The sequence below is a fragment of the Camarhynchus parvulus genome, chromosome 14, assembly GCF_901933205.1.
Source record: "Camarhynchus parvulus chromosome 14, STF_HiC, whole genome shotgun sequence".
NCBI classification, from domain to species: Eukaryota; Metazoa; Chordata; class Aves; order Passeriformes; family Thraupidae; genus Camarhynchus; species Camarhynchus parvulus.
The window spans coordinates 2937266-2954836 of NC_044584.1; the positions used below are offsets into that span (position 1 = coordinate 2937266).

General features: G+C 56.8%; 1 protein-coding gene across 1 annotated transcript in view; it reads left to right on the forward strand.

Annotated features, from left to right (window-relative positions):
* Positions 1-17571, forward strand: part of LOC115909321 (ankyrin repeat and fibronectin type-III domain-containing protein 1-like) — a 192523-nt gene that overhangs the window by 135618 nt on the left and 39334 nt on the right. Inside the window, 1 exon segment of the mRNA XM_030958540.1 lies at positions 14523-14651. Coding sequence (XP_030814400.1) covers positions 14523-14651 — 129 coding nt within the window.

Consider the following 17571-nt stretch of genomic DNA (forward strand, 5'->3'; position numbering starts at 1 on the left):
CCAGGTTGTGGTCTTTGCTGCAGGATACCTCGGCTGGAAATGAAAGTATCTCCTGCATCACTCCATGCTCAGTCCAGGGTGATGCACAGCCTCTCACGTCTCTGTCCCCCCACCACTGCTCCTGCACCCCAGGGCATTTCAGGTGTGGCAGTTCTGCTGATGGGCAGAGCCTCATCCTGAGGGTGTCACATCCCATGGCTCTCCTGCTGGGAGGTGACTCTTGCATGCAGGGTGTTTCATGTCGGAATAAAGTGCCTTTCAGCAGCCTGGCTGGCACAGCTGTCCTTCATGGGCTCAGAGGAAATGGGCCTAGAGGTGATTTAATGCTGTTGGTGCAGTGTGAACAGCTGCTTTCTGAGGAGTTCAGCTCTCCCTGGGTGTTCAAACAGCAAAGACCAATTCTTGCAACCCTTGGGAATAGGGGGATAACAAGAGCTTATGGGGAAACTGAGGCACAGAGGTTTTAGCTCACAGGCGAGGCTGTGCTCTAGCCAGGCTCCCAGCCCTGGAAATGGCTTGGCCAGTCCCTCTTGGCCTCTGCTGCAGTGCATTCCTCTTCCCTGTCATCAGTGCCTGGGTTTTGGGTTGCCCTTCTCTGGGTGCCTCTCACTCTCCCTCGCTGTGGGGCTGGAGTCCCTGGTGCCCCAGGCGCCAAGCAGCTCTCTTCTCACTTGGCTGCAGGAATGGGCTCAGCATCCCAGAAATTCAGGCTTTCGTGCAGGAGCCAATAGTCACACAACCTCCATCCAGAAACCATCATTATCGGCTGCTTGCTTTTTCTTGGTTTCTTTGAACTACAGCTCCCAGGATGCCTGAAGATATGCAGACATCCCGAAGACAGTGGTTTCCCATAAACTTTTGGGGTTTCATGCTTTGCAAGCAGGAATGTTTTTATTGCGTCGCAAATCCCTTCAAGTCCCTCAAACCTCCATGGCAGCCGCGGGGGCCGGAGCCGGCTGCGCGGGAGGCACGCCAAGGGCTTTTCTCTCCTGCATTTTTCCCCTTCTTGCAAGAGGGACCTTTGTAACTCCCTGTCGTGCCTTTTCAAGAGAAGTTTTGGACTGGGAGGAAGTTTGAAGAAGCCATGGTTTGCCTATAGGGATGTGTTTCCCATTCTCCTGGTCCCCATTATTTCAAGGGCTGCTAAGCAGCATCCTGCATCCCCATGAGTATTGAAGTGCCTTGGGCAAGGTGGGGAGGGATTTTCACTGAGCTGGGAAGAACTGGGACACAGAGAAGAGAAAAAGATGCAGGTTCCTGCACCAGTGCAATGAGCCCAGGAGACTGGGGTTTAATTCTGACATGCTCACAAATCCTGGGGGAAAACCAGAGAGGGACATTTTTGTTTAGCATGGACAGATGTGGTTGGAACTGTGACCTGGAGGGTCTCCACCCCCAGCCCCAGCCAGATCCACCCAGGGGCCAGGGCACAAGTTCCACAGATGCCCCCGCAGCTCTTCATCTTCCTGCAGCCCATCCTGGGACCAGGAGGTGCTGGCAATGGAGTGGGCTCTGTGGTATGGGCCCAGTTGTCCCTAATGATCACTTACTTTCTGCAGGAGAAGAACCGCAGAGGGCAGAATAGGGCTGTGGTAACACAGTGGCATTTTATGGTCGCCTTCTTCTGACCATTAAAGTACTTCAGTGAGTTTTTCCTGTTTGGTGCTGGTGACCACAAGTGTTACATCTCATAATCAGACTTGTGGTATTTTGCCATTCTCCTTTTTCCCTTTGGTTGCCCAGGATCCTCCATAGGTTGGGATTTAATAGGTCTTAACTTCTTTGATAAGTCTTTACCAGTTTGAGGAACTTTGTGAGTGAAACAGAGAGGTATTGGGTGCTCTTGGGGGTCACCAGAACCTCCAACTACCCAGATGTGCAAAGGCAGCAGAACCATGGGTCAGGCTGTGTGTGCTGTGGGACTGGGGAGTGGTGGGGGTTGGAAGGCACCTCTGGAGATCATCTTGTCCAAGCCCTGCTAAAGCACAGTGTCACCTACAGCAGGTTACGCAGGATAGTGCCCAGGTGTGTTTTTTAATATATTTGAGGAAGGGGACTCCCCAGCCCCTCTGGGCAGCCTGTTCCAGTGCTCCATCACCCCAAGGGACGTGTCCTGGCCCTGCTTTGTACCATTCCTGAGCACTGAGGCCAGTGGGATGCTGAGGGGTTCGTTTATGAGTAGCTGCCTGGTGCCTCTGGGGTCTGGGCTTGTTCTCTGTCAGCCTTGTCCCATGCCTCACCCTCCCTGCAGCCCTGCAGGCACCCTTGGGCACACGAGCGCGGTGTTCCCGGCACAGCCAGCTCCTGTCCCCGCCGGTGCCGCTGCGGGCGGCGCGGGCCGGGGCCGGCAGCCGGGAGCTGATCCATGGAGGCCGGGCCGGCTGGGCCTCAGCACATCCCCGCTGCTGCTCCTGGCCGGGCCCGGCTCCCGGCAGCCCACAATAACAACGAGCTTTTCCATTCCTGAGCGCCGTGGGACGCGCGGCCATGGAAAACAAGAGGCGGCTCCAGCGCCAGGGCTGCACACAGACTAAACAATGGCACAGCCCCCGGGCTCTGTCCCCGCGCAGGGAGGGCAGGCTGCAGGCACGGGCTGGGCACGGCTCAGTTCGGCTTGGCTTGGCATGGCTCGGCTTGGCTCAGCTTGGCTCGGCTCGGCTCGGCACAGCTCGGCTTGGCTCGCCTCGGCACGGCTCGCCTCGCCACGGTGGGGTACGGCTCGGCTCAGCACGGCTCGGCTCAGCTCGGCCGGGCACGGCTCAGCTTGCTCAGCTCGGCACAGCTCGGCTCGGCTCAGCTCGGCCGGGCACGGCTCAGCTTGGCTCAGCTCGGCACAGCTCGGCTCGGCTTGGCACAGCGGGGCTGCCAGCACGGCGTGGTGCTGCCTCTCCATGTGTGGGCTCAGCTGGCAGGAATGGAGAGAGGGGAAGGCCCCAGGAGGACTGAAGCCTTCAGGAACCTCCTCACCCATCCTTGTTGAGGGAACACGAACAAAAACATTCGTTGGATTTCGTCCTTTTCTTTGTTTTCCCTGGTATCTTTTTAATTAGGATAAAAGCTGTAATTGGTAGTAGGGGAATTCTGAAAACCTGGCTCCTGGCAAGACAGGAGCAAGTCTGCACGTTCCTCTGACTTGGCACATGGACAATCCATCATGCTCACACAGCCTGCTTGGAAGAGCCCAAGTGCTCCGTCCTGCTGCTCAGGAAGGAGTGATAGATATCTTCATTAAAAACAATCTCAGAGGGAAATGATAGAATTCTTAAAAACAAGCAAAGTGATGGGAATTTTGCCCAAAGAAAGGAATTTTTGACCATGTTATTTTGTAGGTTTTATTTATTTGTTGTCTGCATATGGATGGATTTTTGTGTTTAAAGTAGACTGTTAATTTTGAGTGAAGCACACTGGTATGTGCCAGTCATGAAATGGTCCTTGTCAGTGATCTGGTTCATGGTTGAGAGTGAGAAAAAGATCTTTGTTACATGCAATCATAGGATCATGGAATGGTTTGCATTGAAAAGGACCTTAAAGACCATCCAGTTCCACCCCTTGCCATGGGCACGGACACCTCCCACTGTCCCAGGTCACTCCAAGCCCCATCCAACCTGGCCTTGGACACTTCCAGGGATGCAGGGGCAGCCACAGCTGCTCTGGGCACCCTGTGCCAGGGCCTGCCCACCCTCACAGGGAACAATTCCTAATTCCCAATATCCCATCCATCCCTGCCCTCTGGCAGTGGGAGCCATTCCCTGGCTCCTGTCCCTCCATCCCTTGTCCCCAGTCCCTCTGCAGCTCCTCTGGAGCCCCTTCAGGCCCTGGCAGGGGCTCTGAGCTTTCCCTGGAGCTGTCTTTTCTTGGGGCTGAACACCCCCAGCTCTGCCAGCCTCAGAGCAGAGGGGCTCCAGCCCTTGGAGCATCTCCATGACCTCCTCTGGATTCACTGCAGCAGCTCCAGGCTGGGGCAGCTCTGCAGGTGGGGTCTCACCTGAGGGGCAGAATCCCCCCTCCCCTGCCCAAGGGGCTCTGAGTGCACACAGCCGGGGCAGGTCCAGCTCTCAGCCAGCAGCACCCCTAAACCCTTCTCTTCTTTTCAGCTGTTTTACAGCATCAAATGGCAACAACAGGATCTTAATGTGACAATGGCACAGGTGTGCAGATCCCAGCCTAAATATTGCTTAGAATCTGGAGAGAGAGGAAACTTCCTGATCGTCTTACATTGTCTCCAGGATCCCCCTCTTGCAAGGTCTTGTAGCCCCTTTTCAGACCACATTCCTACTCCTGGGCTCTCAGCAGCACATCCTGCTGCCTCCTTGCTGTGCCCCTTTGGGATGGTTCCTGTGGGGTGGGTTTCCAGCTGGAAGGGTCTGCTCGAGGGGAGGGGATGACACTGATGCAGGTTCAGTCTGCCCAGTGGCACAGGCATGCTGGGGTGCAGGATGACTCACCAGGCTGTGGCACATGTGCCCAGCATCTCTGTCACGGCACAGATGTTGGTCAGAGAGGGGACAGTTGTTATTGTCAAAATGCAAATGAGTAAAATTATTGTTTTGAGAGACAATTTTTAGGGGAAGGACATGCAAATTTACCTTCCATTCTGATTGTGCATTAGTATTAAAATGCAATGTTTGAAAGCCAAAGCAAAGGAACATTTTAATTTGGGACTCATCAGATGGTTCCTTCTGCTGGGATTAGCATCATATACTTTGCATCAAATGCTCTAAGTTTGAAAAAACTCTGGTTTTCAAAGAAAACAAAAATATGTTCTAAAAATGCCAGCCATTTCCAGGGATTCTGGCTGCTGTCAGCTGCCCTTAAGTGACTGGTCTGGTGCTGAACACTGAACAGGGCTGGTGGGAATAGGCTTTGGGGTTCCAATAGGATGTGTGGTTGGGCTCCCTCCTGGATGCTGCTTCAATTTGGCTTCTAAATAGCTTAGAAAAATGTGGATGTTAAGGAAAATTTCTTCACTGGAAGAAATGGAAGGGTGCTTAGGCATTGGAAGAGGCTGCCCCAGGGCAGGGGTGGAATCACCATCCCCAGAAGGATTTAAAAGTTGTGTGGATGTGTCACCTGGGGACGTCTCAGTGGTTGCCTTGGCAGTTCTGGGGGAATGGTCAGATTGGATCATCTGAGAGGAGTTTTCCCACATTAACAATTCCATGAAAAGCTGGGCCAGGGTTTGCTCTGAGGCACAGGACCCCACAGGTCTGGTGGGACGCCGAGCTGCCCTGGAGGGTGAGGACAGCCCTCACCAGCAGGGGAAGGAGCGTGTGGGGGCAGGAGCTGCTCACAGGTGACTGACAGAGGCTGTGCTGAAGGGATGGCTTGTGTTTCTCTCCTTGGCTTTCCATATAAAGCCCCTCCAAATAAAACTTGCCTGCCTACAGCGCTCGGAAGCAGCTGTGCTGCTTATTTAAACACACTGTGAGGTATCTCCGTCCTGTCCCCCTGCTTCCCTTCTCCTTCTTCCTTGGAATACCAACCTGCCTCGTGTTGCAGACCAGAAATAGAGACTGGCCACTGACTTGCTAATTGTAATGCATCCTGATAATGCCAGCTATAATTAGATCAAGGTATCCAAGTCCTTTTGCTGGCAGACTTTTCTGTGACCCTGTTATCATACTTTAAATAGAGGATCCCGTCTGCTCTGCCCAGCTTCTGGCTGCAGAGGCAGGACCTGCAGAGCCCAGCTTGGTCCTTTCTAGGGAATCCAGCCCAGCATCCGTCCTGGTGCCTGCATCTGCTTGGCTTGTGAAGAGACAGGCTTGGTGCAGCAGTGCTCACTGACAGGTTTTAAGCACTGATTATGGCCCCCAATATCTGGCAAATGTCAGTGACCACTGAGACTTTTGTTGTTATAAAATCCCTTCCCCAGCTCCCCAGTGACCACGGCTGTGTTGGGCCAGTGAAAGGGGCTGCCCTGGGCTGTGGTTTTCAGGGGGTTGCACCTGACCCATCTTTTCTTTACTGTTTTAGGGTAATCAGAACAGTGGCTCATGTTGAGGTGAGCTGTGGTAGGGGGAGGAATGGTTTGGGGTCTCAGGATCAACTTGTCCAGAGCTGCAGCCTCATATCCCAGGGCTGTCAGACATCTCTCCTTGTTCCCTTTTGATGAGCCCTCTACATTCTTTCCTTACCCTCTCATGCAAGTCCTGTCACTCTTTCCCCATCTGCAGCATCCCCGGGTCCCTCTCTCTGGCCTTGGGAAGCCTCAGGCTGCTGCCCAGCTGTGCTGCCCTTGAGCACCCTCCTCGCTGGGTCAGAACAGGCATTCCCAGCTCTGTCCCACCAGACAGGGCGCTTTGGGTGTGCAGCTGTGTCCTCAGCAGGTGGGTGAGCCAGGCCCTCACAGAGCTCATCCCCTCAGCACTGCACGAGCCTTTGGCTCCTTCTCTGCAGCACCACCCAACCTGCTCATCACATCCCCAGCCCTCTGGGACAGCTCATGGAAAAGTTTGGTTGAGTGGATATGCCCGAATTCATCACTTGCTCTCAGTATGGCTGCCCACAGTTGCTCTGACATTCTGTCTGATCTGTCCTGAGCTTGTCAGGGAGGGAACTGAGACCCCCTTGAACACCAGTGTGCCCTAGGGGAGGAGAGGTTTCCTAATGTCATATCCTGCAGGCAGGCCTGGGGCTGTCACAGCAGCAGAGCTCACCAGCTAATCATGGCTGAGTCAGCCTGAGAAATGGGACACTGAAATCCCAAAGGAAAACCAGGGACTTGGAGGAACTGGATAAGCCAATGCTCCCTCCTTTGGGTAGGAGCCAAACCTCTGGAGATGTTCTGCTGCTTTGCTAGCCCAGCTGAGCTCCGTGCTGTTCCATGGGGAAGGCACCTCACTGCTGTGTTCTGGCAGGACATCATCCTAGACTCCCATTTCATAGAATCCTAGAAATCATGGAATGGTTTGGGTTGGAAGGGACCTTCATGATAATCTTGTTCCACGCCTCTACTGTGGGCAGGGACACCTCCCAGTGTCCCAGGTTGCTCCAAGCCCCATCCAACCTGGCCTTGGACATTTCCAGGGATCCAGGGACAGGCATAGCTTCTCTGGGCACCCTGTGCCAGGGTCTCACCACAATAAGCAAAGAATTTTTTCCAAACATCTAATCGAAATCTCCTCTCTTTTACTTTAAAATTGTTTCTCCTTGTCCTATTGCTATAAAAAGTACCCAAGTAAAAGGGCATGCTGCCTCTTTTTCAGTCCTGGGCAGTACCTGGGGAGTGGGGGCTGTGTGGGGATTGAGCCTCCAGAGGTGCAGCAGAAGTGCAGTGCGCCATACAGACAAAGGAGTTCATCAGCAGAAGCTCTGGGTGGGTGACCCTGGCAGGCAGCACTGGTCATGTGCAATCATCATCTGTCCCCAAGCTAAGGAAACGCATGGGAGTCCTCAGACAGGATCCTCAGCACTTCCCAACTCACCTGGAGCTAAGGTTTGGGCTTGGGAAGTCCCTGTGGGCAGCGTCCTGTGTCGATCCCCAAAACAGTGATGGAAGAGCTCAGTCTGTGGTTTGTGTGCCCAGTCATGGGCACTGCTCACAGATTTGGGAGACTGAGGAGGAGGAATGTCAGCAGAGTGGAATATGTGGCTGTCTGCAGCTCACCAGACTGCCTGCATGGTCACCCATGAGTCCCTGAAGCTTGGAGACCAGTGCCCTGCTGAGGGCAGGGGCAGAACAGCCTGGCAGCACAGGGGCTCTTGGGGCTTCCTCCTCCAAAGCTCAGCTGGGGACCCCAGAGGTTTTGGTGACACTCAGAGCAGTTTTCATCATTCCTGCTTCTGCTTTCTGCCCTTCTCAATGGGAACAGGTAGTGAGGCAGGGCCATGCAGGGTTTGGTGACATGTCATTGCATCAGGGGTGTCACAGCAAACCCAAAGCAAGTGGAGGTGAGGCATCGCTGCCTTCTGCCTGGTAGTCCCTCCACAGCTGAGCCTGGTACTCCTCACCTGAGCCTGATCCTGCTCACCTGAGTTCTCCTTGGCTGGGCCCCGTGTCCCTCGTCCCAGCCCGGTACCCCCATCTGAGCCCGCACAGGCTCCTGGTTATGTAAAGCCACAGCAAGCACAACCAGGAGATTCTTCAGTGTCGGAATCTGAGTCACATGGGGCTGTTTTATTTCCCCCTCTGCTAATCTCGTTTCTATAGAAACAAGATTGGGAGGAAAAAAAATAAAAGAAAAAAAGAGCCAAGCACAGAGCAAACGAGAAACCTGAGGTGATGGGTGAGGGAAGCGGAGGTGGCAGCTGAGGAGGTCAGGCGACGCAGATGGGAGCAGGGACCCCGCTCAGGATGGGAGTGTGCACAGAGGGGACAGGGACTCTCCCGAAGAGACGCCCTGGGATGAGCTGCTGCTCTGGCAGTGGGTGAGCCAAGCACCAAGAGCAAAGGGAGCAGAGGCTGTGCAGGTGAGTGAGCATCGCTCGCGTGGCTCGCGGGAATCTGTCACTGTCCTTGTCCCTGCAGGGCACGGCTGGGCATGGCTCACTGGGTCCTGGCCCTGGCTGCTGCTTTGGAGACACTCTCGTGCCTGGGACCATGGTCAGTGGGAAGCGTGCCACCGGGAGCAGGGCTCGCCGGAGCGCTGTGCGCAGCCAGTGCTGACTGCGTGCTTGTGGCCGTGAGGGTTTCCAAACCCTCTCTCTCCCAAAAGACTGCTCCCTGCTTGGGAAGAACCTTTCCAGCTTTGGTTATTTTCCTTCTATTTTATCCTGACTGTACCTGTGCAAATAAGCTGCTCACAGCAGCCGAGCCGCGCAGCGCAGAGAGTGCAGGGCTCTGTGCTCGCAGCACTGCTCACCCCGGGCACAGCCGCCTTCCCCAGCCCGGCTGCAGCCAGGATGCCGCTGGGGATGAGCCCGGCTCAAAGCTCTTTGTGCAGGGGCTGCTCCCCACGGAGGGAGGGCCAGCTGAAACGCTGCTTGTTTGCCTGGGCTGCCGGCAGCCCATGGCTCGTCCCGGGACTGTTGCCTGTGCTGGTGGAAGAGGCTGGGAGCTGCCTGCCCACATCTGGGTTAGTTCAGAGCCACAGGCACGTGCTGGCTCCCGAGTCTCAGGCTAAAGAGTATGCAACAAGTGGGAGGTTTTCCTGCCTGGATGTGCTGTCTTGTGGGATGGATGGCTGGTACGCGTGTGGTGCTGAGGGCTTTGGCTGGGTGTGTTGGTGGGGCAGAGGTGTTGCTGGTGTTGGTCATCCTGTGTCGGGGCCGGGGCCAGCTCTCTCGTGACCTCAGCCATCCCTCACCCGTGGCTCGGTGCAGTTGTGCCTGCGTGGCCCCTGGTGTCCCTGCATGGCCCCTGGTGTCCCTGCCTGCATGGCCCCTGGTGTCCCTGCCCTCCAGCCATGGCAGAGTGCTGCAGGGTGCCTGCTGAGGCACCCGGGCTCCTGCGGGCCCACGTTCACCCCGGCGGCTGCAAACTGCCAAAAGGCTTTAGCGGATCACCACAGGGGAGGGAGGGATGCGGAGCCGAGGGATCAGGATTGTGCTTGTCATCACTTCCCAGCTGTGGTGTGGGGAATGCGGTGGTGACTGCGAACCCCCGGCCGGATCCACGCCCGTGTGTGGCGGGTGAAGCTGGAGGATGAATCCGGTGCCTGTGTGTTTCTGTACTGAGCTTTGGGAAATGTCACTGCTCATCCGCCTGCCTGGCCAGCGAGGGGGCGAAGGACGCTGCTTCAGCCCCTTGTCCTCATCCCAGGGCAGCTGAGGGATTTGTGCGCTGGGTGCCGTGTCCGGGGCCGGCTCAGCAAGCTGCTGGAGGCACAGGCAGGATGGGGACAGGCTGCCAGCCCTCCATGTCTGTGCTCTGCCTGCCTTGCCCACTGCCTCGGCAGGCTGGGGCTTTGGCAGTCACTCCTGTGGGGTTGGACTCCCGGAAAAGCCGTGGGGTGAAGGGATGGGTACGGGCTGTGTCATGCAGCGCACGGGGGCAGCGGGAGCTGTGCCCTGTGCTTAGCTGCACCCTTCCTCCTTGGCCAGGCTGGTGTCCAGGTGCTGCTCTGGGTACTCTGCTCATCCTGGTTGGACACTCCCAGGCTCTCAGCACACACCAGGCTGGGGACAGCACTGTCCCTGTCCCTTCAGCAGCAGCCTCTGCCTCTGCCTGTCCCTGCCTGCTCTGTTCAGGGTGCTGGGTGCCATGGCTGATGCCAGGAGGGAGTTTGCCAAGCCAGACCTGCCCCTCCCTGTGCCTGAAGCAGTGGGCTTAGGGGGCACATGTCACACCAGGCTGTGCATTGCTGTGCCACAGTGGCTGTCCTGCCCTTCTGGGAACACCAGCTCTCTTCTCTCCAGAGCTTTGGAGAGAAGGGCTGAGGACAGATATTGCTGCAAGAGCCTTCAGCGCTGATAATTATTTCTGGAAAAAGATGCCGTGTTCTGACTTAAATGCTGACATGGGACTCTGAACACGTGTAATCTGGCTGACAGATGGCAAAGTCATAGAGGTGTGATTTATGATACAGCACAGTAGCTGAACAACCTTCTCTGGTTGTCAGGAGACAATTCTTCCCGGTGCTGCGGTCGACATTCCGATTGATGGCTTTTCCCACGTGTCCCCTGGTGTGTGGGGACTGCCTTGGCAGGTGCCAGCGGTGTCCAGTGTGCCCGCCCTGAGTGCCAGCCCTGCTGCTCCAGTGCTGAGCTGCTGCACAGATGCTGCCTCTGAGGGAGGGCTGGGCAGGTGAGCCCGGCTGGACCTGGGGCAGTGCTGTGCAGCGGCAGGGCTGGCCTTGTCCCCATGCTGTGGCTGGGATGAAGCTGGCTCAGGATGACAGTGCCACCTGGGGCTGCCTGTTCCCCAGACCAGCACCTGTGGGGCTGAGTGTGTGGTCCTGATGGGGGAAGGCACCCAAATCTTGCCTGTCAGATAAGCACAAGGGGAAGGATGCTGACAGCCACCGGGAGCCTGTCTCACCTGTGTGCCCTCTCTGTGCCTCAGTTTCCCTGCTTCTGCCTTAACATCCCTAACGCTGATCCCTCTTAAGGGACAGGGACATCTATTAATGTTTGGAAAGCACTTGGGAAGTAACACAGTGGCCTCCACAGCATCCCCCTCCCTGTGCTGGGGGCTCACCCCCACTGCCCCCGCACAGTGCCCAGAGCTGTGGGAGCATCCCAGCCCTGGGCACACCATCCTGGGAGCACTCTGACCCCAGGGGACCGGGGCAGCTCAGCACAGGAGCTGGGAGCTGGCCCGCCAGCAGGGCCCTGGCAGAGCAGGTATGATTCATTCCCCTTCTGCAGCACAGTTTATGTAAAGCAGCTCTGTGTGAATCGCCAGATGATCTGTAATGTGCTCCTGGCTTCTAATTAGTGATGCTTCTGCTGGAGCTTTGGGGTCTGGCGGAGGTGAGGGAGGCTGGTTCATGGCTGGAGGAGTTGCTGACAGCTCTCGGGGGAGGTGTTGGGCTGTCAGAGCTGTCACAGCCATTCCTTTACCTGGCCTGTAGCAGCTGGAGGTGGTGGCCAGCAGGTCTGGGGGGTGCAATCAGCACCCCAAAGTTCTTGGTCAGCTTCTGACTCACACATGGACTGGCTTGTCTGTCCTGCATCAGGCAGATCTGGGCAACCCCTGCCCTGGGCTGGAGAGCATCCATCCCCTGTGTCCCTGTGCCTTCCCCTTTGATGCCATGACTGGGGACTCACAGCAAGGCCACATGTTCCTGAGCACCCAGGTGGCTTCTCCAGCCCCAGCAGCCCACCCTGCCCCCAGGACTCTCTCCTTCATCCATAACCCTGCTGCAGATAACCCATGGGGCACATGGCCCTGTTTTCGCCCACCAGCTCTTCTCGACAGATGCTGTTGGTTTTATCCAATCTGAGGGACGCAGTGGCTGCTCCTGCCATGCTTGGGCAGGTGGATACATCCAGGTAAAGCTGCTGGGGGTGTGATTGTCCCCGTGGTGGTCATTGCAAGGGCCATGTTCCGGCACCACAGAGGCACTTCTGACAGGGGCTGCTGCCTTCCTGCATCTGTGCAGGGCACCGGGGCTTTCCCAGCCCCTCATCCCTGCAGGCTGGGAGGGGTGGCTGTCGTGGTGCAGGGACTGTGGTGGAGCTGGGGTCAGCACAGCAGACAGGGCAGGATTCTGCAGGCAGTCCCCAGATCAACATCCCCAGCGTTCCTTCTGCTGGGGCTGGAGCCCTCATCCCTGCAGGCTGGCAGGAGCTCCTCTGGGCAGGTGGGAAGGGTTAGGAGCAGCCAAATGCCACTGAGGAGGTGCTGTAGGGAGCCAGCAGTGCCTGTTCCCACTGCCAGCCCCATTGCTGGGTCAGCCCTGCTCATCCTGGTGTCCACACCATGCCTGGGGCTGCTGCAGAGCCTTGGCTGGCAATGCCCACCTCTCACCCCTCCCCAAATGGGATCTTCTCCATTCCAGCTGAGCTCTGACACCAGATGAAAGGGGAGCGGGGTGGTGGGGGTGGTGCTGGTGCCGGGCTCTGCTCTGTGGGCACCAGGATCACTCCTCTTCATCCTCTTTTCCCTGGCTGTGAGTGGGGGAAGTTAGGGTTTGGGTTTCTTGTTGGGTTTCTTTTAAGGCAAACCTCATCCTTTACATCAAAGTAGGATTTTTTCTCAAGAATGTAAAGAATTGCCCTGGAAGGTCTGAACAGCTCTTTGCTGGCGGGGACTGGAGAGACAAGAGCCCTCTCCAGAAAGCTGTCTCCACACCATCCCCAGCAACAGCAATTCATAAGCTGAAAAATAAATCAATAACCAGTTAATGAATTGAAGATGTCTGTGTTTAAAATGTATCAGGGAAAAAACTGTTAGCTGGTCGGGGCTGGCCTAATTACTGTGAGGAGGGGCAGGGAGCTCTCAGTTCTGAGAAATAGCTTCTCTTTTTCTCTTTCTTTGGAGGTATTTTGTGTGCTTAAGGGAGGAGAGAGGAGAGGAGAGGAGAGGAGGGAGAGGAGAGGAGGGAGAGGGGGGGGGGAGGAGGGGAGGAGAGGAGGGAGAGGAGGGGGAGAGGAGAGGAGAGGAGAGGAGAGGAGAGGAGAGGGGGGGGGGGAGAGGGAGAGGAGAGGAGAGGAGAGGAGAGGAGAGGAGAGGAGAGGGAGGAGAGGAGAGGGAGGAGAGGAGAGGAGAGGAGAGGAGAGGAGAGGAGAGGAGAGGAGAGGGAGGAGAGGAGAGGAGAGGAGAGGAGAGGAGAGGAGGAGGAGAGGAGAGGAGAGGAGAGGAGAGGAGAGGAGAGGAGAGGAGGAGAGGAGAGGAGAGGGGAGAGGAGAGGAGAGGAGAGGAGAGGAGAGGAGAGGAGAGGAGAGGAGAGGGGGGGGAGAGGAGAGGAGAGGAGAGGGGGGGGGGAGAGAGGAGAGGAGAGGAGAGGAGAGGAGAGGAGAGGAGAGGAGAGGAGAGGATTGGCTTTTGCAGTGTGTGTAGGTTCAAAGTTCCCCCCAGCTCTGTCCTTCATCCCCTGGGACCTCTGTCAAATCCCTCCTGTCCCTTCCATGCCCAGCCCGGGGCTGGCTGAGCAGTGGGAGCAGGTTGTGCTGGCACACTGAAGGACAGGAGGCAGTGGCTGTGACAGTGTGTGACAGTGTGTGTGGCAGGGCTGGCACTCAGCCCCGGTGCCTGGTCCTGTGCCCAAGTCTGGGTGTCCCAGCTCCCCAGGCTTGTCCTGCCTTGCTCCTGTGCTGGCAGCAGGGACAGGCTGTGCCCCGTGCCCAGCCCCAGCCAGGGGTGCCACCCTCAGAATGGGGGGCCCTGGGGGTGCCACCCTGGGCACGGGGGCTCTGGGGGCTCCGTGTGCCAGAGGGAGGCAGAGGGCTGGGGGTTTCTGTGGGGCAGGCGCCTCCCCAGCCTGTGTCAGCCTGTGAGCCCCTGTGCCATGGGCTTGGAGGCAGGGCAGGTGTGCCCTGGGCCAGCAGCTCTCCCTGCACAGGGCTGGGATGGGCTGGAATGTGCAGCAGTTCCCAGAGCCTGTGGATGTGCCTTTCCCAGGTGCCAGGGGCTGGCAGTGCCGCCCACCTACTGGGAAGGGGCTTTGTCAGCACAGACAGGTCCTTCAGTTGAATCCATTTGCTCCCACACATTTCTGTTTCTGTCTCCAAAACCTCTCTGATGTGGGCTGATTTCCATGTCAGCCCTCCTCAGGGAAGCTGTTCTGGTGCTTGGGAGGCCACAGGGGCTCCAGGGCTTCTCTGAAGGAGCGTGTGGCCATTGATTCAGTCTGCTTTGGTTCTCTCCACTGACGTGTCCCTGGCTGTTTCTGCAGTGCTGGCTGTCACCTGTTGGAGCTTGGGGAGGAATGCACAGCCTGGGGAGGTGATTTGGCTGCACAGGGAGCAGGACCTGGCTCTCTCAGCCTGCCATGCTGCAGCTCCAGTTTGGCTAACACGGACCTGGCCTGCTGAGCAATACCAAACGTGCTGCTGCTCCTCTGCTGCCCATCCCCAGGGCTGGTGCCACTGCCCGCTCTGGGAGCCTCCTCCTTTCAGCGCTGAGCACCTGTGGCTGTGCCCTGGCTGTGCCCTGGGCTGCAGGGCCATTAACACCTTTCCTCTCCCCTCCCCAGGTCGGAGAGCAGCCTCGCTAGGTTTGCCCACCGCTTGTCGGTGAAGCAGAAGCAGGAGAAGAGAAGGAAAGCTGAGTATGGCTCGGCCGAGCTGTCTGCCTTCCGGCCCAGGTCTCTGAGCATTGAATGGTAAGAGCTGCAGGACAGGACTGGGGACAAACCTTCTGCCTCTCCAGTCGCCCTCCTGTCCCCTTTTCCCACGGCTGCCATGGTCAAAGCGATGTCCCATGGGACAGCGACCCCCCAAACCCCTGCACCTGCTGCAGAGGCTCCCCCAAGGTATCAAACGAGAACCAGCCCCCAGCTGAGGGTCTGTCAGGGCTCATGTGGGTGAAGGGAGTGTCTGCTGAGCTGGGGCACACGAGCACACAGCCTCTGGCAACACCCACCACTGCCTCCTTCCCTTCCCTTCCCTTCCCTTCCCTTCCCTTCCCTTCCCTTCCCTTCCCTTCCCTTCCCTTCCCTTCCCTTCCCTTCCCTTCCCTTCCCTTCCCTTCCCTTCCCTTCCCCTTCCCTTCCCCTTCCCCTTCCCCTTCCCTTCCCTCCCCTTCCCTTCCCTTCCCCTTCCCCCAGGGGCAGGAACAAAGGCACACAGGGACTGGAGCTGCTGGAGGAGCATCCCGGGGTCCCTCAGTGCCCTGTGCTCCTCTCCTGGCTCAGCTGGAGCTCCCAGCACAGCGGGGCAGCCTCAGCCTCTGGGGGAGCTCTGGGATCTGCAGGGCCACTTTGGGGCTGCCCTCCGTCCCCATGCCTGGAGCAGTGGGAGGGTCCCGGCTGTCCCAGGGGTGCAGGGCTCCCTCCTTCCTTCTGCTGCACTGCTGGGGCCCCTGTGTGAGCCCAGGTCTCAGAGAGATTCCCCACTCGGGCAGGGAGGCATTCATCCCGGGTTCTGAGCTCTGATGCAAGCCTTGGAAGCAGATCACAGCCAGCCATCCCAGCGTTAGAGGTGACCTGCTAAGGGTATTCAAAAGAGCTGGAAATTGCATTGCTTTCTGCTTGGATAAAGGAGGGTAAAACTTAAAAAAAAAAGAAAAAAAAAGAAAAGTCCTTAGAAATGGCAAGAATGTCGAATTTGGTTTTCAATTTCCCTGCTTTTTTTGGAGATCTTTCTGGCATTTATTGTGTGTTCTAACACTTCAGTGTGAGGCTGTGGAACCCTCCTCAAAGGCTTCCTTTATCTGAGGTTCCTTGAGCATCAAAGCTCACCAGATATTAATGAAGCAAAGAATTCAGGATATTTAGGCACAGACTGCTTTCCTCTCCACTTACACAACTTTCTTCCCTTTGCTAAGAGGATGTCATGAGGAAACCTGGTCTGCAATTACTCTCAATCTCCCAAAGAGACAAATATGTGAATTTGTAATGTAGCAAATAGGAAAACAACAGAGAGCTCATTAAAAACAATCAGAGTTTGTCTTTATATTCATAACAAAGGAGCATGAGAACCCATCAAATCTCTTTCCTCTCTAAATGTGTCTTTGAAGCCCCCAGGTCCCAGTTTAGCCCTGTTGGGGGATATTTGTGGTACATTTCCCCCACTCCATAGCGTTTTCCTGGGGGAAACCATCTGTCTTGCATTTGGCACAGCACCTTGTGCAGCAAGGACTCGCGGCAGTGGCAGACGATGCTCTTTTGGAGGGATTCTGTGGAGCAGCCTGGAAAGGAGCTCTGCCTGAGGAGGGGCTGCCTTTGCCTTGGATTTGCTGTGGGCCCTCCTGCTGCAGCTCAGGGCTCTGAGGCTGAGGGACACAGCCCTGATGTCCCCATCCTGCAGGGACACAGGCACAGCCAGGCAGGACTCCCACCCTGCACTGGGGTTTGATCCACAGCTTGGAGATGTCTTGGGCTGGATCAGACACCACCAGGGCAGCCAGGAGTGGGTGGCTCAGGCTGCTGGAGCTCAGGGGCTGGCAGGGCACAGAGGAGGGGTCACCCCAGCGGGTCACAGTGGTGAGGGTGGCAGTGGGCTGAGGACCCTGCCCGCTGCCTGCTCCCATCCATCTCACGTGCACAGGGCCTCAGAGAGGCATTCAGAGATTGTCCCAGCCTTCTCTGCAGCCCTGACCTGCTAAGGGATCTCCTGGCCTTTTCCTTGGTGTGAAACAGCTTTTCTCTGTGTTCCCTGTACACCACCAGGGATCTCTGCTCATCACAGCAGGATCAGCACCCTCAGGTAGTCACTCCAAACCATCCTGGGCTGCACGTGAGGCTGCTCTTCAGTGCTCTGGCTGGGAAACTTGGTTCATATCCTGGCAATCCTACAGATGCCTAACTTGTCTTTCAGAGCAAATATCTACCCCCATCAAATCTGGCTGTATTTATAACCCAGGGCTCCCACTGCATCCTTTCACCTGCCTCTGCACAGAGGTGAGAACCCACACTGTGTGTGATGGGTTCAGCTCATCCCACATGGGTAGGAGTGGCATGGAAGAGCAGTGGACCATGTTTTCCCAAATCAGCAGCTTCTGAGAATCCTGCCCATCCTTCCTCAAGGCTTGAAGGCCAAGGACAGCTTCTCAACCTGCTGTTGCCTGTTGTCAAGGAGGAGGTAGAAAAGCATGACATCATCTGTGCTCTTTGCTTTGAAAAGCTGGGTGTCAGTCTGGGACAGGGATTGGAGTTTCCTGCTTGAAATTCCCACCAAAGCATTGTCAGTGCAACCCATCCCCACACAGGACAAGCTGAGCCAGTTTTCCAGGGCTCCCAATTATTCAGATGCTCAGGCAGGGGTGGATGGAGCTGAGGTAGAAGTGAAGGAGCTGCACGGAGCCTAACACTGTGTTCCTGCTCTGAGCACAGCCAGGTAGGACAGGACTCAGATGCCTTCACCTCCACGTGGCCCTTCTCCAGTGCCAGGAGCCCCAGGCCAGGAGATGCAGTTCCTTGCTGCCACAACAAGTGAGGGGCTGGATGTCCTGTGCTGCTGCCCAGCCCGGGGATGCTCCCAAGGAGTGTGTGTGTCCATCAGAGCCCATGTCCCTGGCTCAGGGGGCACGCTGGTGGCACAAGGCAGCTCTATTCCCATGGCACGTGTTCCTGTGCTGCACCA